The 24,463-nt window shown below is 46.2% G+C and overlaps 1 protein-coding gene and 1 long non-coding RNA gene across 2 annotated transcripts; one reads left to right on the plus strand and one right to left on the minus strand.

The window, feature by feature from the left end:
* Positions 1 to 853: 853 nt before the first annotated feature.
* Positions 854 to 10,340, minus strand: SHH (sonic hedgehog signaling molecule). The gene is made up of 3 exons (XM_015853028.2): positions 9,589 to 10,340; positions 5,200 to 5,461; positions 854 to 1,626 (listed from the first exon to the last, which is right to left on the minus strand). The coding sequence occupies exons 1-3, from the start codon at positions 9,895 to 9,897 to the stop codon at positions 920 to 922; spliced, it is 1,278 nt and encodes a 425-aa protein (XP_015708514.1). The 5' UTR covers positions 9,898 to 10,340; the 3' UTR covers positions 854 to 919.
* LOC107308851 lies at positions 7,631 to 12,044 on the plus strand. Its single transcript, XR_004306328.1, has 2 exons — positions 7,631 to 9,066; positions 11,089 to 12,044. It is a non-coding gene; the product is annotated as an uncharacterized LOC107308851 (long non-coding RNA).
* Positions 12,045 to 24,463: the final 12,419 nt, after the last annotated feature.

A 24,463-nucleotide genomic window follows, 5' to 3' on the forward strand; every position in this document is an offset into this window, starting at 1 on the left:
GAAACATGGCAAAACAATACAGGAAATGACGTTACATCTGCAACTATTTAAATTAAAATAATATATTCTCATATTTTACACTATTTCAAAAAACGAAATGTGATTCAGTTAAGTATTGATCTCTCAAAAAAATCTAATTTACAATTCTGCGTATAAAAATATAATTTACGGACCCCCGTGAAGTTTGTCTTTCTTTTCTGTGTATATGTTGGCTCGCTTGTTTCTCTAGACTTGCTGAAATGAAGGAGCAACGCAATGGAGAGATGGGAAAGTATGGCATTTTGCTGTCTGAAAGTCAGGACACACGTGACATGTAGAAAAATAGACTCTGCGCAGTTTTGCTCGGCCTCACAAAATAATCTTTTTTCTTTTTTTTTTTTTTTTTCCCCTGTGAGAACAGTTCGCATGATAATAAATTATCAAAAGAAACTATTTAAGGCTCTTGAAGGTCCGGTTCATAGCATTTAAAACATCTATTCGACATACCGAAGAAATAAATATCCAGGAGAGGAGGAAAAAAAAAACAAAACCAACAACAGCAACAACAAAACAATGAACAAAACAACAGAAGAACAAATAAAAATATATATATATTTATAAACTAAACGGAACAGAACTTCCCGGGGTCTTTGTTTCCCTTAAAGTCTACTTTGGACTGTCCCTACTTAATTATTATTATTTTATTATTATTATTTTGTAAGTCTTAATCCGTGCTCTCTTTTAAAAATATGTATTATTTTTTCTGTTTGTTCTTTTTTTTTTTTTTCCTTGTTGTTTTTCTGTTTTCTTTCCATTTGGGTTATTTCTTTTTTTTTAATTATTTTTATTTTCTTTTTTTTCTCCTTTTCCCCCCTCCCCCATTTTTTTTTTTTTCTCTCTCTCACTCCCGCACTCTGTCTCTGTCCCTCTCCAGCCGCTCTCAGCTGGCCGGTGCCACCATGCCCAGTGGGTGCAGTGCATCACCATCCAGCACCCAGCTGCCGATGTGGTAGAGGAGCCGTGAGTACCAATGGATGCCGGTGGTGGTGGTGCCGGCAGAAGGGATGGCCCCATCTGGGCAGAGGGCAGCCAGCAGCCCCTGAGCCAAGCGGAATGGTGCAAAGGCCCAATGGGCCCAACTGTGCTCCTCGATAACAGCGTAGCAGGAGGTCAGCACCCGGTTGATGAGGATGGTGCCTTGGGCGGTGAGCGGGGCGTAGGCTCCGGATGCCTCCTCCCGCAATGAGACGCTGTGGACAGATGCAGGTAGCAGCTGCCGCCCGCCCTCTCCCAGCACATAGACACGTTGGCCAGGCTTCACATTGCTGGCAAAGAGTGCCTGGCCACTGGCGGGCCCATTGGCCTCTGACTGGTTGTGCTGGGGGGCCACAAAGAGCAGGTGGGCAGCTGTCAGCAGCAGCCGGGCCTGGGGCTGCCGTGTCTCGATGACATAGAAGAGCTTTCGGGAGCCGTCCTCCCGGTCGAGGAAGGTGAGGAAGTCACTGTAGAGCAGCCGGCCATCCGTGTCAGCAGCCAGCACGCGGTCCCCAGGGCTCAGGTCTTTCACCAGCTTGGTGCCGCCATGCTCCAGGTGCACTGTGGCCGAGCCAGGGAAGCAGCCTCCTGATTTGGCTGCCACTGAGTTTTCTGCACAAAGAAAGAGGCACAAGGGGTTAGAGGGCTGACCAATGGGACAGGGTGCGGGGACAACTCTCCTAACATGCCCAGAGCATAGAGCCATGAATCATTAAGGTTGGAAAAGATCTCTGAGAACATCAAGTCCAACCATCCACCTACCACCAATATTGCTCACTAAACCACGTCCTTCAGTGCCACATTTCTACATTTCTTGAACACCTCCAGGGACAGCGACGGCACCACCTACCTGGGCAGCCTGTGCCAGTACCAGACAACTACTTCAGAGAGAAGTTTTTCCTAACATCTAACCTAAACTTGGCTCAACTTGAGGCCTCACCTTGCCACAACCTCTTCTAACAGACCTGTAGAGAGTGATTAGGTTTCACATGTGCCTGCTCTTCTCCAGTCTTCTCCAGCACCACCAGTCCTGGTAACCAGCATGTCCCCATTGTAGCTGGCTACAAGATTCCCTTCCAGCACTATGCCTCCATGCTTGACCTCCTGCCGAATTATGAGCCCTATCAGTTGCATTCACCTCCTTGAGTGAGGCAGTCAAAACTTTCCAGCTGCAACAGCTGTTCCAGAAGAAGTGTCATGTTTTCCTTTTTTTCTGGAACTTGAGTGCCTTGCACCTCACAGCTGCTGGCAGACAGTGCATAGGCCTACAAGCAGGGTGGCTTCTCCTGCTCTAGGACCCTGCTCGCTGCTCATGGCAGCTTGTACTGAAGAAGCCCATCTCTCAGGAAGCAAATGCCACAGGGCAGAAGAGTAGCTTTCTCATGGAAAGAAGCAAAGCCCAATTTGTCAAGCCTTCCACCCAGAGCTCACACGGTGCAAGTTCCACCATTACACTGCACTGTTCCAGCCTTCACTGCCTTCTCATTTCTGGGGTTTGCACCCCATTCCTGGTAACACCACTGCACTGTCCTGAATTAGTGGTCCCAGGGCATCCCTATGCCTGCACCCAACCCAGATAACCTCCTTCACATGAATTATAGAATCATTAAGGCTGGAAAAGAGCTCTAAGATCATCCAGTCCAATCTCCCACCTACCGCTATTACTGCCCATGTTCCCAGGCATTACTTCTCCATGTTTCTTGAACACATGCTCAGGTGTTGTTGGAATTGTTCAGGGTTTTGACACCGAATGCTGTAGCTACTGCTGCAGCTTTTTGAGAGCTAACAGGGAAAATAACTGTAGGCTTTAACATATCATAAACAGTGAGAGGACTTGATGGATTTCAAGTCTCTCCTACAAATTCCTTCTGGAAAGTTTAGCCCTGGATGGTGAGGTTTGGAAGGACCGCTGCTGATTTCCAGGCCTAGCCTAGGGACAGCAGGGTCTCACTTCTCTACACTGGGTTGTAGCCCATGGTATGTCACTATAACAAGTGCCTTTGCTGCAGTCACCAGCATTCCTGATCCTTCCCTTGCCTTCCCTTGGTTTCTCCTGTTTACTCACTGTGCCAATTTAGAGTCCTGGTAATTTATCTCCTTAAAAGTAGTCAGATTTTATGTTTTTCTTCTGTGGCCGGTGCTGAAGCTATCATGATTTACATAAACACTCAGAGCATCTCCTAATGACTTTCTCAGGAAGGACAGGAAGGGCGAAAATTAGAACATTATTGATTTGCTAACGACCTTATCACTTCTCTTTCAGAAATGAAGCAGCGAGATCTCCAAGGCCTCTTCAGAGAGGACATGGCAACAAACAAGCTATGCGCTTTATGTGGAGCCCTCTGCTAGCAAACTACACCTTCGTACAAGCCCGCACCAAAGGTCTGGCTTGAGCTTTGTTTGCATATTCAGGGACTTGATGAATAGATCTAGTAGTGTAGCAGCTCTACAAACACGCCAGTGAATTGGCTGAGGTGTGAAAATCTGCTTCTTTGAGCAGCTCTTGTTTGGGTTCTCTAATTAAAATCCAATAAAGGATCAGCATTGTCATTCTGATTCATGTAATAAATGCAGACACTCTTGGAAGAGAGGACACTTCCATTTTTTTCCCAGCTTCTTCCCCCCCTTTTCTCCCCCTCCCTATTTGTTCAGGTGCAGAAACCCTATGTGCCAATTCACACACATACTCTCCAAAAAACCCAGGACCTTCCAAGCACTATTTGCACAGCAGAGCCACTTTTCCAAGGCACTCAAGATGTGTATTTGAATTTTAAATGCAGAAGCTCGCTCTAAATACTTGCCGCAGCGCATTATCAATGTCCCTTTTACCACCCCTGCCTCTCCCTCCCCTGTCCCAGTGACAATAATTCAGGCCTTGGGGGAACTCTTCTTTGCATTCCAGTCTCTGGGATCATACTTTTTGCAAACAGAGATCTAGATAAAGAATCTTCCTGCCTGCCATTATGGGGTTTAATCTTCTCATAAGATGCTCCATCATGAAACGAGGTTTCCACAGTTTGAAACCAGACCGAGCGGGTGGAATTCAAGCCCATTCCCTTGCAACCCTCGTGGTACAGTCACACGACCCCGCCTGACACGCACTAAATGTCACCCCAAAGTCCGCGTGTGCGGAATCTCAATGAGCAGCTCGGGGGTTGCTCCTCTCCTATGAAATATACATGGAGGTGGATTAGGGTGGGTGCTCGGAATAAGGTTATTGTGCGCCACAATCAGACACCTTGAGCCATAAAGCCCATCCTCGCTATTGAAAGGGACGTTTCATATCGCTGTGAGACCAGCAGCTTTGTGGAGCCTCCGAAGGGCTGGGGGAGATGAACAAAAGCAATGTCAGGCTCCCAGGACAAAGCCCTGGGCTGGAGAAGTCCCAGTGTGGACTGGGACCCAGTTACAGCTTGGCATGTTGAAGCCAATGCTGTTTACTTGCTGTTTCAAAGTAAATCGATATTTTTAGAGAAAGCCCATTATTTTCTTTTGCAGCCAAGTGTTTCTTGACACTTGCAGCTCTCTCCAGGCTGGAGGATGCTCTCACAACACTGCCGTACAGCACAGGGAGGCGGGCCCGGCGACTGGCACACGCCAAAGGGGTTCGCTTAAAATCAGCAAAACGACGATAATTTTGTTTTAGAAGAGCCAAACGCAGCTCGGGGTTTCTCGCGAGCTGTTCCCGGGTTGAGACAGCGTGTGGCGTTGTAAGCACAGGGAGGGGAGGCAGAAGGAGATGCGCGCTTATCGGGCGCTGGGAGTTTCCCGTCGGCTCCCGGCGGAGGGGCCTCGCTCGGTGCTCATTTCCCGGTCCCCTCCAGCCCCAAGATGAGCGATCGCTTCGGATGGGGAGAGCTTAGATCCCACGGAGGGAGAAGAAGGGCGTGTGGCGGTGGTGGGAAGGCTGGGCAAACTGACAGAGAAATTAACGCTGGCAGGAGGTGCTGCAGCTGGCTGGGCTTCTTCCTTCCTTCCTTCCTTCCTTGCATTTTTTTCTTTCTTTCTTTCTTGCATCTCCCCTATCTCCTTCACTGCCCCTCTCCCCCCACCGCCTCCCCCACGTGTGCCTCAGAGGCGGGCGCTCGGTTCCGCACCCCGACGGGGCGGGCAGAGCTGATGGGACGGGGAATTGGAGCACAGAGCCCGGGGGTGTCCCCACCGCGTCCACCCTCCCCGCCTCACCTGCTTTGACTGAGCAGTGGATGTGCGCCTTGGACTCATAGTAGACCCAGTCGAAGCCGGCCTCGACGGCCAGGCGGGCCAGCATCCCGTACTTGCTACGGTCCCGATCCGACGTGGTGATGTCCACAGCGCGACCCTCGTAGTGCAGCGATTCCTCGGAGTGGTGGCCGTCCTCGTCCCAGCCCTCGGTCACCCGCAGCTTCACCCCCGGCCACTGGTTCATCACAGAGATGGCCAGGGAGTTCAACTTGTCCTTGCAGCGCTGCGGGGACATGGGGACACAGGGAAAGGCACATTGAGGGGACACTGCTGTCACCGGGATCAGATGCCCCCCCCCCCCCCCCCCCCCCCCCCCCCCCGTCGCATCCTACCCCCCCCCCCAGCCAAAGGGAGGAAGAAGGGATGAAACACCNCACTGCTGTCACCGGGATCAGATGCCCCCCCCCCCAGCCTCCCCGCACCTCCAGGGTCGCATCCTACCCCCCTCCCCAGCCAAAGGGAGGAAGAAGGGATGAAACACCGCAACGCCGCTCCCTCTCCAGCACCTGCCCCACAGCCTGAGTGCGCGGTCTAAAAGCCCCGCATTCCTGCACTAAGTGCCCTGTCCCTTTGCCGAGAACAAAGTTCTGCCGAGAATAAACACTCGCCATATATCTGAGAGTCAGGGATTCTCCCCGGAATGTCTCCCCGGGTCTTTTCAGCTTAATTCTGTGTTGAAAGGGGTCTCAGTACACGTTAACAGACTTTATGTGCTGCTGTTTTTTGTTGTTGTTGTTGGGTTTTTTTTGTGTGTTTTGTTTTGTTTTTAATTATTATTTCTCACCCATCACTCATTAGAGTCCTCAAAGCAGCGTGGGCTGGGAGCATTTGCTCTGCTTTTGGCATAGACATATGATAACATGGCTCAGAAAAGGAAGATGGAAAGCAAGAGAGGGCCAAGCAGAGGAGTTACAGGGATGCTGAGTGGCCTTTGTGTGCAGTGAGAAGCTTTAGGCCCCATAGGAAAATGCTATAGGGTTTTCCTTCAGCCCCCTCTCTGGAGCTACTGGGCTCACCTAGAGCCTCACAGTGGGCAGATTCAGGGGTGAGCTCTATACAGAGCCCTGAAAGTGTAGAGGATTAGTGTGTGGGTCAAGGAGGTGGAATGACCAGCTCTACAAGGAGAAGGACTTGCAGCTGCCCTCAGACATAAGAAATAAGCACTGAAAGCATTTGACTGAAAGGCACACAGCTAGAAAAACCACACATGGCCAACTTTTTCCTCCTTTTTCAGAGAGAAATAACTCATGACTACAAACAGCATGAACGCACATGGGGTAAAGTCACAGCAAGAGGCAGGAGCTCTCCCTCACATACATCCCCAAGTGGGACGCCCTGTCCCACAAAGGCCCCTTCACAGCTCTTAGCAGGGCCCAGCATGGCCATCCCTTTTCCAGCCCCACTCTAAGGGACATGACAAGACTGTTCAATGTGAAACTTCCCATGTGTCTATCACAGCCATAAAAAGCAATTCCAGCAACACACACGGCCCCGAGAGATATCAAACACAATCACGAGCTCACTTTGGACTCTGTGGCCTAGCACTCAGTGCAAAGAGCCAAGGAAGCTGCTTTCAGCCCATTCCCTACAGCAGAGCACGAGGAAGCAGAGGGCATATTTTTACTTCCCCCCTTTGCACACCTGAGAGGATGGATGTGCTCCTGCAGAGCTAAACGGGTACGAGCAAGGTATGGGGGTGGCAGGACGTCCGGGTATTTATAAGATCAGGGTAGCAGGATCTCACAGTAGCAGGATATCGCAATACCAGGATGTCACGATAGAAGGATATCACAACACGAGGATATCATGATAGTAACATATCATGATAGCAGCCCCAGTGGTGGGTGTCCCTCCCGGCCTCTGGCTCAGAGAACGCAAGGAGCCGTGAATCGAGCAAGGGAACGGCCTCCTAAAGGACTTTCCTCCCTTTCACTCCGCCTGAGCTGGATTGTCGGAGTCAAAAGCCGTGAAGCCCAGACTATTTATTAATTCATCGGGTCGTGTGCCACAAATCAAGCCCAATTCTGTTCAGCCACCGTGAAGCTCAGCAGGGCTGCCTCCGCCGACGCTTTGTGTGGAGGCGAAGTTGTTCAACAAGCCCTCTCCTGCCAGCTCCTAATCTCTTCACAAATGAATTGCTTGAAGGAAACACTTAACAGGTACCTGTCAGTGTAAACAACCTGGTGGGCTTCCTAAATGCCAAGCTGATCTCTGAGTTCCTCCCATCGCGCACCGCCGTGTGCCCGCGTTAGGCGAGATGGCTATTTTATTCCATACAAATTCCAGCTTTATCGTGCTGACCTGGCCTCCTTATCTCTCGGCCGGATCCAGCCAATGGCCGGGGTGGGGGGGTGGGGGAGGGAGGGGGCAGCCCTCAGCAAACTGCTGTTGTCACCTGCAAAGTTGAGAACCCGACTTACCGAGCTCTGTTTGCCTTTTTTTCCACCCACCCCCCCCCGCCCCCTCCAACCCGAAGTTAATATTAACCCGCGACTAATGCATTCGGCGGCTATTCCCCGAGCCTAACAATTCTCTCCGGGGGAAGATCTCTCCATGCTTGAAGGGTTCGAGGCGAAGGGCGAGGGGCTGCAGGACGGCAACCCCGAGTCCGACCCCTCTCCTTCGTCCCCTCTGCCCCAACCCGGCCCTCTTCCCTCTTTGTGTCTAAAGCAACCCGAAAGAAAGAAAGAAAGAAAGAAAAAAAACTATTTGTTTTCGTTCCGTTCGTCTGAGGGAAGTTGACAGAAGGTCAGGAGTTCACCCGCTGCCGTCTAATGCGGCGGGAGCCGTGCCCCGGGAGGGCATCCTCGCACCGCCCCCGGTCCGCACCGCTCCTCCGCACCCGCTCCGCCGCGCCGTGCCCCGCCGGGAGCCCATCTCCCGCGGAGCCGCCTCCTCCTCCTCCTCCTCTCCGCTCGAGGAGGGAAGGGTGAAACCCGAGCCGGCGCGATCGATGGGCGAGAGGAGTTAAGTGGAGCTGAAAATGCGAGATGCGGTGGCAGAAAGGGCGGAGGAGCGCTCAGCGGGGCGCGGGGGTTGCAGCTCCGCGTTCCGAGCTCCGCGCAGCGCACACGGAGCTCCGCGCTCCGCCCCGGCACAGACGCGCCGCCGCGCTCCCGAGGTACGCGGCGGATTTAAGGTGGTCGGGAAGAGATGGTGGCCCCGAGCCCCGGGAGAACCGGCAAACGTGCGGAAAATCAGGCCGAGAAGCTGGGAGAGTTTGGGAAATTCCCCCCCACCCTCCCCCCCCCCCTCCCTCCTTCCCCGCACCCCATCCGCGTCCACTCCCCGCCTCGTCCTTCCCCGCGAGTCCTGTTCTAGCGCTGAAGGTGGGGCTTAAATGTATTAATATTAAAAAAGCGCCGTTGACCTATATTTGGAGGAAACCCATTTCCAGTGCCTAGATTGCATGTAGTTTGAGAAACTCCGGGATTGGCAGAGCAATTGACTTCACCGAGCTCTCTGGTGAGCATGAATAATAATTACGAGGTGACTCTCGGAGAGGTTCTCTATCTCTCTCTCTCTTTCTTTCTCTCTCTCTCTTTTTGCATAAAATGGTTCCGCAATCCGATTCCGCCCGAGATCCAATATTTACCCGGTTGTAAACCTTGTGCCATCAGATTTTTTTAAACCCGAAGGTGATGCAATGCCGATAAGTTGCAAGTCCCTCCCCTATGGAAGTACCAGAGAGCTGGCGGCGAGCATCCTTAAAGAAATATCAATATATTTACGCTCTGATGGGCACAATCGCAAATGATGGTATTGCAATACGAGCTCTATCATACGGAATCAGGAGAGCCATGGTCGATCCGGCTTCAGCTGCCTTTTGTGAGTGCACGACTGCATGCCTACTAAATATAGAATACGCTCGCGAGGGAAAAAATAAATAAAAGGGTAAAATGAAATGAAACAGAGGGGAAAAAAAAAAAGAAAAAGAAAAAGAAACGAGCGATAAACCCGAGCGATAAACACGAGCGCGGAGGCTCCGCCGGCGACGGGAGAGAGCGGCCCAGCGGTCACTGAGCGCCCGCGGTCCTCGGATCTGGATGCAGTTTGTTTGAGCAAAGTGCATCCGTGGGGACGAACGCGAGCGGCGGTCCCTGCCCAAGTTCCAAGGGAACGCCATGGCGATGCCGGCTGGTATCGCACCGAACCCCCACCGGCGGCTCCGGCCCCGCTAACTTGTCTGAGAGATGGCATTGACATTACGGGGAAAGTAGCCGAGTTTGGAGGGCGGGGGGAAAGGGGGAGGGAAAGGGGGGGGCTCCCAAAAATGCTAAGACAGATGCGTCCTTTAGGGGTTCTCAGAGAGGTTAACAAACACAAATACAGGTATCTCTGTGGCTCTACCTGAGTCATCAGTCTGTCAGCTCCCGTGTTCTCTTCATCCTTAAAAATAATGTCAGGGTTGTAATTTGGGGTTAGTTCTTTAAATCTCTCGGAGTTTCTTGTGATCTTCCCTTCATATCTTCCACTGGCCCCTAGGGTCTTCTCTGCCACATTGGGAATAAACTGCTTATAGGCTAACGGGGTCAGCTTTTTGGGGTGCCTCCTTTTTCCAATGCCCCTGCCTGGTCCACAAGTCAGCCCAGAGGAGACTAAAAGAGCGCAGATGAAGCCCACCAAGAGAATTCTTGTCAACAGCAGCATTTCGTCCATTGAATCCAATTACTTCACAGCTCTCTGTGCCTATCCCTGGCTGTCTCTCTAGAGCTCTCTCTCCTCCTATGTCCTTGTCTGCTTTCTGATCGTATACTATCCACCGATCCCTAGCAAGACAGGTGCTGGAATGGCAGCCTTTAGGTCGCTGATAACGGAACACATCGGAGTTTGGTCGGGAGACAGCAATCGAGAGACAAAAAAGGGTCTGATTTTAATGGTAGCAAAGCAAGACGCTTGTGAGAGGAGTCTGCCTTTAGTTCTATATTATAGCTGCCAGGGCCGAGAGCTGATTGGCCAAGGCGAGACAAGCTTGTCTTCTGATGTTTTAACCCTCAAAAAGGCAACAAATTCTTGAAAGATTTTTTTTTCTTCTCCTTTTACCTGAAGGGCTCGGAGCTGAAAGGGGCGGGGATTCAGCTTTCTTGGGATAACATCAATTACACGCTGCTTGTTGGGTGTTTTTTTTTTTTTTTTCCTTTCTCTCCTTTTTAAGGAATAATAAAAACTTTCTTGGCAGAATGGTACATTCGACAGCACGGGGAAGGGACGCCTCTGCGAAATAGTAATAACAATAAATGCAAAATACATCAGGTTCGAGGGGTGCGAGGCGGGGCTCTGGGGGCAACTCTTAAAATACCGAATATATCGGGGAGCCCCGCGAATAGAAACCTAGTGGGGTAATGGTAGAGCTCGGGGGGAAAGTGAGCTGTGAGGTTGAGCCCACCTCGGGGGCTTTTGTAACAGGTTTCTTCCCTAGGAAAGGGACACCGCTCCCCTCGTACAGCCGCGCGTTGAACCACAGTCACGTTTTAACTGATAAATGACTGCTTTGGAGGGAGGAAAAACCGATAGGAGGAGGCAGCCGGGTGCCCGTCTGCATCATGCGGACACCTCAGCAGCGTTTATTAACGCATAAATAAATAAACAATAAAAATCAGAGCGGTCCCCATTGAAAATAACGCAGCGCCTCGGGAAAGTGGCCGCAGTCAGTGATGGCACAGCGCTGCGCTTTGTTCTGCGCTCCGAGCGGCTCTCTCGGCTCTCACACCTCCTCGCGGGGTGTCATTAAGTTTTGAAGGAGAGCGACGCGCTGAAAGCATCCGCAAACACAATTAGCAGCGATCGATCCAGGCAAAGTGAATGGCGGGGGGATAAGTTTAATGTGAAATTAATTGTTATCTCGTGCAGCGTGGCAAGTGATGTCTTTATCCCCGGTCTCCAAAAGCGACTGATCAGACAAAGGTGTTGAGAGACGAGCAGAACTGCAGCGATGGGGCTGATAGAGCAGGTCGGGCGGAAAGGCAGGGTCCCGTATGGACAAATACGGCTGCAAAGGGCTCCTCTGCTTTTGCTCCGGCGTGTACGCGATTTGTCCCAGCGTCCCGAAACTCGAAGAAGCTTTTTGGGAGTTCTCAAAAGTCCCGAGATGACAAGCTGTAGTGAGCCGAAGTCCTTAGTAAAAAATAATACATAGAAATCAGCTTTATTTAAGGAAAAATAAAACGCAGCTCTTTTGGAGAGAGAGATGATGCGGGAGTTTTCCCGTCTGAGTCGTAATCCGCTTAAAGCACGTGAAGATGGACTTGAAAATTAGTTTTTAAGTGGTTGAAAAAGAGTCAAGTAAAAGTTGTACGCCATGAACAGCAGCATGGAGGACCACCCCAACTTGCAAGGGACAAAGTGATCTTTCCTAGGTAAACTTTAGAGAAAGAGCTGAAAGAAGTGATTGGAAACTCTCGGATCGACTTTTCCCTCCCGTGCACCCACTCTCCTCTCCTGTTACTTATGTTTCTCCGTAACCTTCCAGTGAAGCTCTGCTTTCTCTTCCCCAACTTGAAATTTCGGCGTTTTTAATGTGGGGATGGGTAAGGAGAGTGAGGAAGGCAGCCGCTTGTCTGCGAGGTTTTTGTCAGCCCATCGAGCTGCAGAAACAAGCCGTCTAACAGCCAAACGCCTGCTTCATGCCATGAAAAACACACTCAAGTTTTATCTTCCCGTCTGTGTGCATGCGAGAAGACAGATACAAGGAATATATAATTTATACAAAAGAGGCTATGTTCTTTTGATGTGGTTGCTTAAACAGCATGACTTGATATAACAGTTGATTAAACAGTGCCAAGGAATAAAAGCTGCCCCTAATGGTGTGGGATCCTGCAAATCTTTTATCACCCCTCTTACCTTGTCCCCCTCCCCAAGGAAAGATGATCGATATCCTGGAAGGATCAAGTATAGGGAATAAGGATAAACTCCCTCATTATCAGATTGCCATATGTACAGAGCAGTCACCCAAAGATTAACAGGAAAGGAAACGCAAAGAAGGAATTAATTAAATGCGAGTAATAAATGCAGGGGGGGGAAGGGGGGGGGGCTAGGGGAGAAATCAAGAAAAGTTGTAACTGTGGGAAGCTCGAAATCACCCTGCTATCAAATTAGATGTGAAAGAAAGCAGAGCTGGGGGGTGGGGGGCTCTGCTCAGCCTCAGCGCGGCCGCAGGGGCCGGGAGCGGGGCCGGGTGCGGGGTGTGCCCGCTGACCCTCCCTGCACTCCGGGCTTGCAGTTCCACCGTTCCCAGGGCCGGGGGAACACCAGCCCCGGGGGGTTCTCAGCACAGCTCCCCCTGACCACCTCTGCCCCTACCGCTGTGCTGCTGGAGAGCATCTGACACAAAGACACCGTGCCCGACACACGGACATCCTGCCCGACAACATCCCTGCCTGACATATAGACATGCTGCCTGATGGATCCTTGCCCAACATACAGACAGCCTGTCTGACACACAGACACCCTGCCCTACACATGGACATCCCTGCCTGATTCACAGACGTACTGCCTGACATGCAGACACAGTGCCTGACATATAGACACACTGCTGGATGCGTACAGACAGCCTGCATGACATACAGACAACCTGACTGATATACAGACCATGCCTGGTACACAGATACACAGTTTAACAAACTAACGTCCTGTCTGACTTGCAGATACTCTGCCCAACACATGGACATTCATGCTCAGTGAACCCCTGCCCAACACACGGATACCCTGCCCAATACATGGACACCCAGCCCAACAAACAGACATCCTGTCTGACTTACATATGGACTTTTCGGCCCAAAAGAACCTTGCTTGATCTATGGACATACTGCCCGACGTATAGGCACCTTACCCAACACATCACTGTCCAACCCACAGACATCCCTGCCTGCTCTGAGGGCACATTAAACAACAACAGCAATAAAAAACACCAAACAGAACACCAAAACTAGACACTGATACCTCCTTTAGAAAGATCAATCCCTCAGCTGTGGATTATAAAAGTCAGTGCTGGGTCTTGTTGTCACGAAGCATACAGGCCAACTTTTTGTTCTCTGAGCACAGAGGCTGGGCCCTGCCCTCAAAGAGCTGCTCTTCACTTTTTTCCCATGGCCCCCAACCACAGCACCCCCAGAAGTCAGCAGCCCCCAGGGCCTCCTTGCCCAGAGAGTGTATGCTAACAGTTGAGTCCCTCTTGGCAGTACCCCTGGGTTCCCTGTTGTGCCTCTAATGCCTCAAATCTAAAAACTCTGTGAGCTCTTGGGTCATCTGGTCCTGATCCTCCTGGGTACAGCAAGCACCAGAGCCACGGGTGCATCCACCACTGATCCCAAAGAGTCATCTTCTCCTTGCTTGTATACAAGCTTCTCCTATAGCTGGGTGGCCCAACTTTGTTTGCCTCCATATGGGTTCTTCTAAGTGGCTCTGCCGCAACCGCAGAAGCTCCCAGCCTTTCCCAGTACTGGCCTGGGATATGTTTGCCTCCTTAGCCCTTGCTGTGATCCAGCAACACCTCTGAGAACCTCAGTTATTATTTATCAGCTTTGCTGTTTGAAATCTGAACTTGTTGTCTGCTGCTTGCTTTGCATAAAACCAGGGAAGGGCTCAGACCTCACAAGTGATGTTGCTTGTTGGCCAGGCTCCCTGAGTTTCCTTGCACTGATACATTTGTTTTTGCTGAATACCAAGGTGCAGGAAGCTTCCCCTTGAAAACTGGAGAGACAAACATGTAGGTTTTAACTGGATCTTAATTACTTATCACCCTTTACAACCATCTTTAGAGCTCTCCTTTAGTATATGACTTTTGAAATCAATTACCACTTTTAAGAGTGCTAACGCTTCATTCCCACAGGCTCTTCTGCACCTGTTTCCCAAGATACATGGGACCCGAGTGCTCACATACAGTGAATTAAGCCTGAAAAACTTCAGTGAAAGTTGAGGTTAGGATGGAGTATAAACTGGTACAAATGGCAGAGAATCAGGCAGGCTTTTCATCTCAAGCTTTGTTTGTTTCTTTCTACACCCCACCCTCCTTCATACAGATGCTAAACTCGTTCATTTGAAGGAGTAGTTCATCCCTGTTTGCCTATCCTGGCGGTATTGCCATTGCTATCTTCAAAATCGACTTCAGAATTTCACTTTGGAGCTGCAGGTTGGTTGGCTGGCAGCTCCTCCTTTATAGTGACAAGCAGAACAGGTCTTGTTCCTAGGAATTCCCCTCCAAAATAAACAAACAAATAAATAAAAAATCCGCCAAACAAAACAACAACACCAAAAAATACAACCCACAAACAACAACAAAACCCTAAACGCTGGCACCAGTGAGATATTAAGCTCGTGTTTTTCCATCTAGTTTGTGTTTGCTATGAAAATTCAGGGGAAGCCTGGTACCTGCTCAGATACGCTTGTGGTCATGCAGTATGTAGGCATTTCTGCCACAGGAAAAATGCTCTCAGTGTGCAGAGAGGCAGAAAGCAGTTGCTTTTGGAACAACTACATGCATTGATTTTGCTGTTTTTAAACCTACCTGCTTGTGTATTAATGCTAATCATAGTCTTGAATTCAATCAGTAAAGCTCTCCATCATGCAGACACAGAATCAGGTAGGCAGCATTATTCGTAAGGTATTTTTATACATTCTCTGTGTGCATATTTTCTTTTAACTCAGACTCTAAAACAGGATGTTCCACAGAATTATTTATGCCCTTAATACAGGGCAATAAGCGATGTCTAGTTGTACAACTACAGCAAAATCTTTAGATCAGATCTTCCTCTTTCTCCTTGGACGACCTGGCCTTTTTTTTTCCCATACCAAGAGCAGCAGGTAGGAATTATTAACATTTATTTTTTCCTTCCTGGTTTGTGATCCACTGCACTTTCAGCCACTTCCTCCTGGTCATGAGTGGGGGAAAACCCCAACCCGGGCACTGGAATCCAGGCGGTGCCGGGTAGGGAAGCAGCCACTAGGGGAGCTCGGAGGTGGGAGCAGCTCCGAGCATCTTCCTCGGCTCCACAGTAGAGTCGGGAGAGTCAGCAGGAAGGCAGGTGCTGAGTTTAAAAGGGGGGGAGGGGGGAAGGCAACATTAACATGGAAAAGTTTTGAATCTTTATTTCTTTAAGACTAAATAAATACGAATTTGAAACCTTCCTTCCTTCCTTCCTTCCTTCCTTCCTTCCTTCCTTCCTTCCTTCCTTCCTTTCTTCCTTCCTTTCTTCCTTCCTTTCTTCCTTCCTTTCTTCCTTCCTTCTCACGTTCTGCCCTATCCAGAAGTTGCATCACACATCTTTCTAGCCTCACCTCCTTTCCTTCCTTCCTTCCTTCCTTTTCCCCGCTCTATATTTATTCTCCCGTTCTTTCCTTTTTTTTTCCCTCGCCTTCCTTACTTCCCTCGTGCTCCCTTCGTGTGTTCCGCTCCTCGCTCATCTCCGGCGTCTACTTACGAGCTTCTTCCTCCGACTACACCTCTCTCTCTCTATCCTTCCTTTCCTCTCATCTCACTCCTCATCTCTTGACCTTACTTCCTTCCTTCCTTCCTTCCTTCCTCTTCTTCCTCCTTCTTCCTTCCTTCCTCCTTCCTTCCTTCCTTCTTCTCCTTCCTTCCTTCCTTCCATCTTTCTTTCCCCCTCCTTCCTCCTCCTACTCTCCTTCCTTCCCCTTCCTTCCTTCCTTCCTTCCTCCTTCCCTCCCTCCCTCCTTCCCTCCCTCCCTCCTTCCCTCCTTCCCTCCTTCCCTCCTTCCCTCCTTCCCTCCTCTCTCCCTCTCTCCCTCTCTCCCTCTCTCCCTCTCTCCCTCCCTTCTTTTCTCCTTTTCTTCCTTTCTCCCACATACACCTTGAATTGGTATGTGTGCGTATATACATGGGTGTGAATGTACCCAAGTGCACAGAGGTGAGAAGTAATCACATATTTCTTAAGTTCTTTGGCACTCATAAAGTTAAGAGATAGAGCCATAAAGTTAAGAGATATTGAAATCTAGCTGCTTAAACACTGGCTATGAAAAAGAGAATGTTTAAGTGTTAGTCCTGCAGGTTATGTTGACTTGCATTCTTGATCATTAGTTGAATCCAGTGTTTCGATCATATAAACACTGCTAAGAAAAAACCCTCAAAAGAAAGTTGTTTTAGAAGTAGTTAACTGAAGTACTAATAGTTATTATGTTTATTTGGGTGTTGGTTGTTTATCTGTGGAATTTATCTGGGCATCTGAGTCAATGATCATTGGAGACTGTGGGTGTATGAAAAGCCAGGAGATTTTTTTCCCATGCAGGTCAATGTTAACAGGTCCTCTCAAACTGTCCTGGGGTCACACAAACTTTCCTCTGATTCTGTAAAAGCCATTTAGTTTTAACAGATTTGTTCTCATTGCTTTCTGTTCCAAGGATAATAGCAGCTAATAAAAGTGTTTAAATTCAACATTAAAAACAGCCTCTTTTTGATAGATACCATTACTATCCACAAATGGTTAATAGATTTACTTATTCTGTAAGACCTGCATTTTGAGATACTGATTTCTATTCAGGAAAAAATAAGGCTGATGCATGAATAGCATTACAAAATGCAAGTAATGCTATCTGTCTGCCTTGTACTGTTACTGCATTTTAGGGAAAAGTGCCGAGTCATATTTTGGAATATCAGATGATGATACATCTCCCAGGCTGCATGATATGACAGCCAGACAGGGGATGCCAAGAGAAACCTGAAGGCATGAAATAAATTCAAACTTAACTTGCTGCCTTTTGCAATGTGAGGTTGGTTTGCCCAAAGTACACAAACCAACAGACTGGATCAAGGCTTTCTGTTTGGGCAGAGATCAGGAACAAAGCTTGCCCTCTAAAGTCCACCTCGTAGCCAGATCCAGCCATGGTAACCACTGTATTCACTGGGCCATGGCAGCAGGAGAGGTATGTGCATGATTGTCTTAGTTTTTCTTGTTTCCTTACATTTGCAGACTATTTTTGAGCGCAGTTTACATGTTTTCTTTCTTTATTTCTGGCATATTTACACCCCAGCTTTTTAAAACGCTTTGTTCATGCCAGTCAGTTTAGCACTGAGCTTGTTAAAAGAGTTCCTAATATATTGTATATGAGTGAAAATGACTTAATTGTTCTATTTCTTTCTGACCCCAATAAAAAATGTCCCTGATACCATTCGTGTCTCTCTGTTCTCAAGCGCTTCCATACGTGTCACTGGGTGGCTTTGAAACACTTCTTAGAGACATCAGTTCAATTGCTCTTATTTATTTATTTAGATTTGTAATAATGACAGTAAATGGCCATCTGAAGCAATCTGGGCACTTTGCAGTCATTAATACTGCAGCATCAATATCACATAACACAATTATAGTGCAATAAATTTTCCATGTGCTTCATCTGCTGCCCAACCAAAATAAGAGCTCCCCAGATCTATCACATTCCTTACTTATGTCCTTTCCCTCTAAAACACCTTGATGGCAGAAAAAATGGGCTCCAAAACGTTCCTGAAAGCTTAACAAAATGCCATCCTTTCCAGAAGAAGAGGCAGATATGTGCGTTCAGGAAATGGTGTGCGGGATGCTCCATCAATCAACTGATACATCTCCATGGCAGGGAAGGGCCCAGTCCCTGCACCAGTTCAGCAAGAAGGGTGAGGTTGATAGAGCACTGTAATAGTCTATGGAGTCTCCATCTCTGGAGATATTCAAAACCAGCCTGGACAGTTTTCTGTGCAATCTGATGTAGGAAACTGCTTTAGCAGTGTTTGGATTGGGTGATCTCCTGGGGTCTCTAACAGCCCCTATATTCTGTGACTCTTTGGAGTCTTCTGACCACGGATCTCAAGCCATGTGGGACTTTCTAAGTCAACACAACGTCTTGAATTCATGTGGAACCCTTCAGTCCTCTGTCTGATAATGGCGTAAAGCTGTTTTAGTGCTGTTTCTTTCTGGGACAGTATTAGCCATGTATACTATATCAAACTGCTCTCAGAAACATTTCTCCTGGGGAAACAGGGAAGGGAGAGAGGGTCTGTTTGCACACAGTCCTTTGTGCCACCACAAACCTGTGTGCTGCTGTGCCATGGGCTGGAATGGGAAAGAAGGAGAACTTGAACCTATGATTTAAAAAAAAAAAATTAAAAAAAAAATGGATAACTTCCAGGCTCAGTAATCCCTGGGTTTCCCATGGGATCCCCTTAGAAAACCAGTTAGGATGGCTGACTTGACCCTGGTAGGCCATGATTCAAAGTCCTCTGGATTCAGCTGGAGTCTTTTCGGTTGTTTTCAGCAGATTTCAAATCACTTTCATGTTACGTCTGTTACATTTGTGTTGCTCAAAGCAAACTGCTCTTGGCGCTGTTAACAATTCCTCTGATTCGTGCATAAATGCAGAGGGGCAACACAATGGTTTTATAGCATCAAAGCAGCATGCCCTGCCCAACTCCCTGGTGAAATTCTTCGGGTAGCTCTGCAAGAAACTCCATCACATAGCAAACTATTAACTGTTCATGCTAGGCCGTTATGTCTCCTTGACAGTTGTGGCCTTCTTGTCCAAATCTGCTGCAATGTGACTACTAATCCATTGGTCAAACTTGTTTGTAGAACTAATGAATTTTAATCAGTAATTGTTCTTGGGCAATAATTCATTTATATCCTCATCTTTTGGCTCTCTTTGTCATGATAACATCTGAGTAAGTTTTGAAGAGAGATATGTTTTGCTGTCTCAGTGTTCAGAATCAGGCAGTGGTGATGTTGATGAGTATTTTGTCTACACAACAAAGGTGCCCGTACATGGCTTCTCTCTGAGCATGGAGTTACAGTATGCCAACAATACCGGAGGACCATCTATATACACCTATATATAGAATAACATGACCAAAGAAGGCCTACCACTGGAGAGTATGATATATTTCTCCCTCCACAGCCGTAGCTGTGAGAACTTAGCACCTTCTTGAACAAAGGATAACGTTTCTTTTTCTTTTAGCTCTTCCCTGAGTATATTTTTCTATATGGAATGAAAAATTATAGAAAAATTAAAGTCATGGGAAGTGAGGAGTTTTCTTCATAAGAAAAATGCCCACACTCCTGAAATATTCATAATAAAATGAGAAATCAAACTGGAATACCCACACTCTTATTACTTCAGCCAGCCTTCCTTTCAGAAAGTAAAATAAATCATAATTTATGCATGAAGACCTGAAAATCAAAATAGTCGGAAAGTAGTGTAAGAGCAACCTGACTAAAGAAGGCATAGCACATATGTGCTAGAAAACAACCCATCATGTAAACAGTGTAAGTGACAAAGGCAATTGGGCACCGGGAACTCAGTGATTTTAGAGAGGGGGGGGAGGGGGGGAGAAAGCATTTCACTGAGATAACCTTAGGGAACATTGAAATCACTCCAGTATGCACTACCTGAAGACAGGCAGATTTTGGAATGCATTCATATTATGTCATTATATCTAAATCTGCTGAGTAAAGAGCAGGATAATATTTCCCCTTCCTTTCTACTGTTGAAACAAATTAAATTTGGGGCAGAAATTATTCAGCCTCAATCAGTATTTTTTGGCTATTAGCATCCAGTTGAATTTAAGGCCAAGTCAAACAGGCTGCAGACATTGATGAGCTGGTATTTTTACTCATTGGTGAGCTTAGAACCCAGGAGAGGATTAAGCACCCTTTTGCCAGGCTCTTTCCAAACAAATCCAAGACAATTTCTTCTTCAGAGAGCCCACATTATTTTTCATTCTATTTACTTTACTCTACCCATGTGAAGACCCACTGAGGTAGGAAGAACAATTTACAGAGTGAGGCATATTAAATTTTCCAATCTCGTGTAGTAAAATGAAATATCGTAAAAGACCTTAGCTGCTCCTAATAGGATTCAGCGTAAGAAACACTTTGTTTACCTTGGCTGAGGGTCTAATCCAGACACTTCCAAGCTCTTTGCCAACCTCATCTCCAGATACTGCAGAGGCAGATCTATTCAATATTTCAAGAAGGTTAGAATACTCACATAATTAGAGTAGCTATGATGAGTAGACAGTTTTAAATTAAGTGGAAGCTTTAGTAAATTTGGGCAGAATGTTCTGCTAATTATTGAGAGCCAAGAGGAAACTCTCACTTTAAACACCTTGTTGTGTAAATACCAGTGCGGATGGTCAGGCAAGAGTAGTCATTGAACGTGGAGTCAAGGGGGAAAGGTTTCCAAAGACCTCTGGTGATTTAGAACCACAGACACACTTTTTAATAAGTGACTTGTGCATCTACAGGCTCAGAAACAAGATTGAGTTCCAGTGGTTTCATAAGGCACCATGGTAATTTGTGGTGCATCCTCACTCACCCTTCAAAGAGAAGTTTATATGATAGTCAAAGCAAACTTGTGCAGATGCATAGGTAGCTTTTGAAAGTGTCACTTCGGTATGAAAATGTTCAAGTTATTTGATCAATCAGGAATCAGACTGTTGATGGTGAGTATTTGGCAGAGGGAAGAAGCAGAAAGACCCTCACCTTGCTTTCTTCATCCCAAACATCAGAGAAGTGCTATCTTTAAGTTATATTGGTATTTCCTAATCTGATGTCATTCTGTGAAATTATGTTATTACTAGAAGTACGGATTATTTCATGTTATGCTTATAAGGCATTATCAGACTCCAAAAACTTTCTGCTAAGAGCTTGGACTTCTGTATGTGACAGCCATTTAGAAAACAAGATTTTTTTTGTTTTATTTTTTTCCTTCTTGTACTTCACGCTCTTTATTTCCTGTGGAATGCATTTATTATACATTAACATAATTACTTTAATTGATTATCTTACTAAATGTCAGACCTATAAGACATCAGAATACTCATTCTGTACAACACAGAGCCTTGAACAAATGTTCAAACTGAGCATCAAATTTCTACACCATGTAGACATTTTTTTTTCTTCCAGATAATATTGTGCAATTAAATGTGCAGTTGTAATTAAATATTGACTTTGTTATACCTATGCACTTCTGGGATCTGTGCAGTCTGAGACCTGCCAAGCAACGTCCAGTTGGCTGGGAAGCCAAAATGTCCTCTTGCTGCTGATTCTGACAATGGTGCTTTTAATAAACGAATCTCACACTCCAAATTTAAGGATTTTTTCCCCCCCCCTTCTTTTCATGCAACTTCCTGATGAGGATTATGTATTCATACAATTCTCATAGTAACATATGGCAACCACTGTCTCTAATCTGAATTGGCAGAATTTGCAGGAATGACTCCATAGAAGTCATGTTTAGTTCATACAGTGTCAGTAGTTTTAAAAGTAATCTCCTAACCTGGAGTCTTCACACAATAGATCATTTCAAAGGTTTACCCCCGATTATGTTGGTGTAATTCATTGGGAGGCTCTAGGAAGGCAGAGCTCCTCTTGACAAAGTATCAATGTTGTATATTATATAATATATCACAATGGCTTCAGAGAGACCCTCATAAAACAATGTATAGTGTCAAAGTTCCACATTACAGTATTTTAGATGTGTCATGTTATGCTTACTCCTGATTCTCTATGAAATATCTACAAAAGTGTTAGGGACTGGCATCAAGGGAAATGAGTGAACCACTAGCAAGAAGCCTGTTTGTTTCCCTGCAGCCTGGGGAGAAAGTATGTTTTCTTCATTGTCAGCATCTTGTGGGAAGGACATCTACTGATGAAAAGGACAAAGTGATGGAAACTTCTCTACACAAGTACCCATTTGATTAGGATGCCGTTAGGCCAGACTTTCTGTATGTGCTCTGCTCACAGCATACTCCTATGAGAGACACTGGAGACCAATATCGTTAACAAGAGATTGATTGTAAATATTTCTTCTCTTACAAGCTGAATTTGATTGCATGTGATAAAGCACTCCCAGAACAAGTACATATCTTTTCTAAAATGCAAACATCAATTCAAAAGATCTATCTCTAAATAGCAAGATATCTTCTTTTCAATCCAAATCTCCTATGTTTTTCTTGCTATAAAAGTCCAGCATTTTTCTATGCTCCGTTTTAAATAAATCTTTAAAGTGGAACATACATTTCCAAGGGCAAAAAATAATAATTACAAAGAATAATAACTTCATCTCCAAGCTTCTCTTCTTGATTTTCTTGTCTCCTGAGCCAATGCATTTTAGACTGCTCAGCTGTCACCAATAACTTCCCAGATAAAGATACAGGTGCTGAGGCAGTGCCACTGCAATGCTAGCATGGAGTTCAGAACTTTGCAATGGGAAACTGCACATCTGAGCTCAGAAATGAAGGTTTCTGCACACACTCAGTGTTTTAAGGTTCTGAGTGAAATTATTATTTATTGATGTATAATGTACAAGGAGAAACACAACCCTCATGTTATTACTTCCTAGAGGTAATTGACAGCTTGTCTCTACTTCAATCCCTCCCCCAAATACCAAATCCTCTGAAATTAACCATAATAGGGGTCAATTTAGCCAGGTTAATCTTCCTAGAAAGTAAACAGAAATCATCTGGTGTTGTCACATCACTATTGGCTTAAATAGACAATCAAAACCTGGTGATAGCTGTAATTAGTTATCAGGTAAGTTTAGGCTCTTCTGGCTTCTTTCCAACAGCTCTGTCTGCCAGGAGATGTCTGCTTGCTCTTCCATCACATATGCTCTCTCTTATGAGGAGGTAGCTGCTATCCTCACTTAAGGCAATTTAGCAACGTGTTGACATCAGAGACACTAATTTAAATCTCTGAATCACTGTGGTGTTCCCTTCTTCCTTTCTTTCCTCTAGAAAACATTAGAAATACATTTCAGATAAAAACTCTAAATTGATTTTTGGGCACTTTCATATTTGCCATTCTCTCCTGAGTTTTTTTTTTCTTCTATGAGAGAAGCCAGATTCTTCCCAGTGCTTGGCAGGCTGCTGCTGGTGCTCCTTTTGCCACCAAGCTGTCCTGCTCAGCCACCATTTCTGGAGCAGCAAAGGCTCATAAGGTAACATTTAATGGTATTGGGAAACATTTTTTCTCAGAAAGAGTGGTTAGGCATTGGAACAGGCTGCCCAGGGAGGTGGTGGAGTCACAGTTGGACTCTCCTGGTCTACTGACAATAACTTGTTTTAATTGCATCTTCATAACTCCATTTTGAGGCCAACCTTGTAACAAGAGACAAAAAAGCTTTTCTTTTGCCTAATCTGCTGCTGAGTCCTCTTGAGGCACTAAGGCTTCATGATAGGCCAGAAGATGCCACTATCTCTTAAGTGGTTTGTTTGCTTGGTGTTGGAAGGTGATGTACCCTGGGTTCTTCAGCTCTGTCTGTGACCAGAAAACTCATTTTATTTTTAATCTATAGCAGCCTTGAACTTGGTGTAAACTGAAATATCGGGGTTCAAACCAAATGGCTTCACTAACACTGTTGGTGCTGTCCTCACTTTAATTCATAGTAGCAGAGTAGCATGCAACTACTTTGTCCAGTGTTCTCACAAGAGGTTGTGTTTCTTTGCTTACTGTACATTTCTAATTCATATTAATAAATGCGTATCCTTAAATGAGTGTTATTGAACTGGGAATCAAGTCTGAGTCTGACAATTACATGCATCACATCCATGTTGGGTGAAGAATGTTAAATGAAAGAAAGAAAAGCAACACAACCTTAACATTTTCACATGCCAGAGAAACTGACTTTCATGTACTTTAAATAAAAGAAAGGAAAGACATGTTTGGGAATAAAGCTGTAGCCATCAAATCCACTTTTCAAGTATACTCTGTTACAGCAGCATGATTCCTTTTATGATTGTATCCATCATGCTGTCAAAAAAAGAAATCTTATCTTTGCTCATTACTAAATACACAAAGAGCTGGGATTTCCATTTGGCAAATGCTCCTGATTACCTGAAGGCTTGATTTTTATTTTTTTATTTTCACTTTGATAATACTCAATTGCAGAGATAGACTAAACTTTTTAATCCTTAAACTACTCGAGTTTGTAAACCAAGTTTTGCTCTGAAGTAAGGAGTGTGTTCATGAATTTTCTTTATTCATGGGAAAATTAAAGATTTTATTATGGAAGAAAGCCAAAGGACTCATCTGGCTCTATCCTTTCTGAGTTATAAACAGCAGCTACAATTCACAACCACTCTGCAAGAAGTCTAGTTNGAAATGGTAGTGTTTCCTCTTCTCTATCCAGAAATATTTGAAAAATTCAAAATTCAGCCACCAAGGTAGGTGTATTTGCTCTTTTTTTCTTGTATTTTTTTTCTATCTTCTAGAAAGGTCCATCAATAATGGGGACAGTCTCTTGGCATCTG

This window comes from Coturnix japonica, chromosome 2, assembly GCF_001577835.2.
Source record: "Coturnix japonica isolate 7356 chromosome 2, Coturnix japonica 2.1, whole genome shotgun sequence".
In the NCBI taxonomy this organism is placed as follows: Eukaryota; Metazoa; Chordata; class Aves; order Galliformes; family Phasianidae; genus Coturnix; species Coturnix japonica.

Coding starts and splice junctions, on each gene's coding strand:
- SHH (XM_015853028.2), bottom strand. CDS start 9,897: ATGGACGAAATGCTGCTGTTGACAAGAATTCTCTTGGTGGGCTTCATC. Junction 5,462..9,588: donor CTGACAGACTGATGACTCAG/GTAGAGCCACAG, acceptor ATGTCCCCGCAG/CGCTGCAAGGACAAGTTGAA. Junction 1,627..5,199: donor CCACTGCTCAGTCAAAGCAG/GTGAGGCGGGGA, acceptor TTCTTTGTGCAG/AAAACTCAGTGGCAGCCAAA.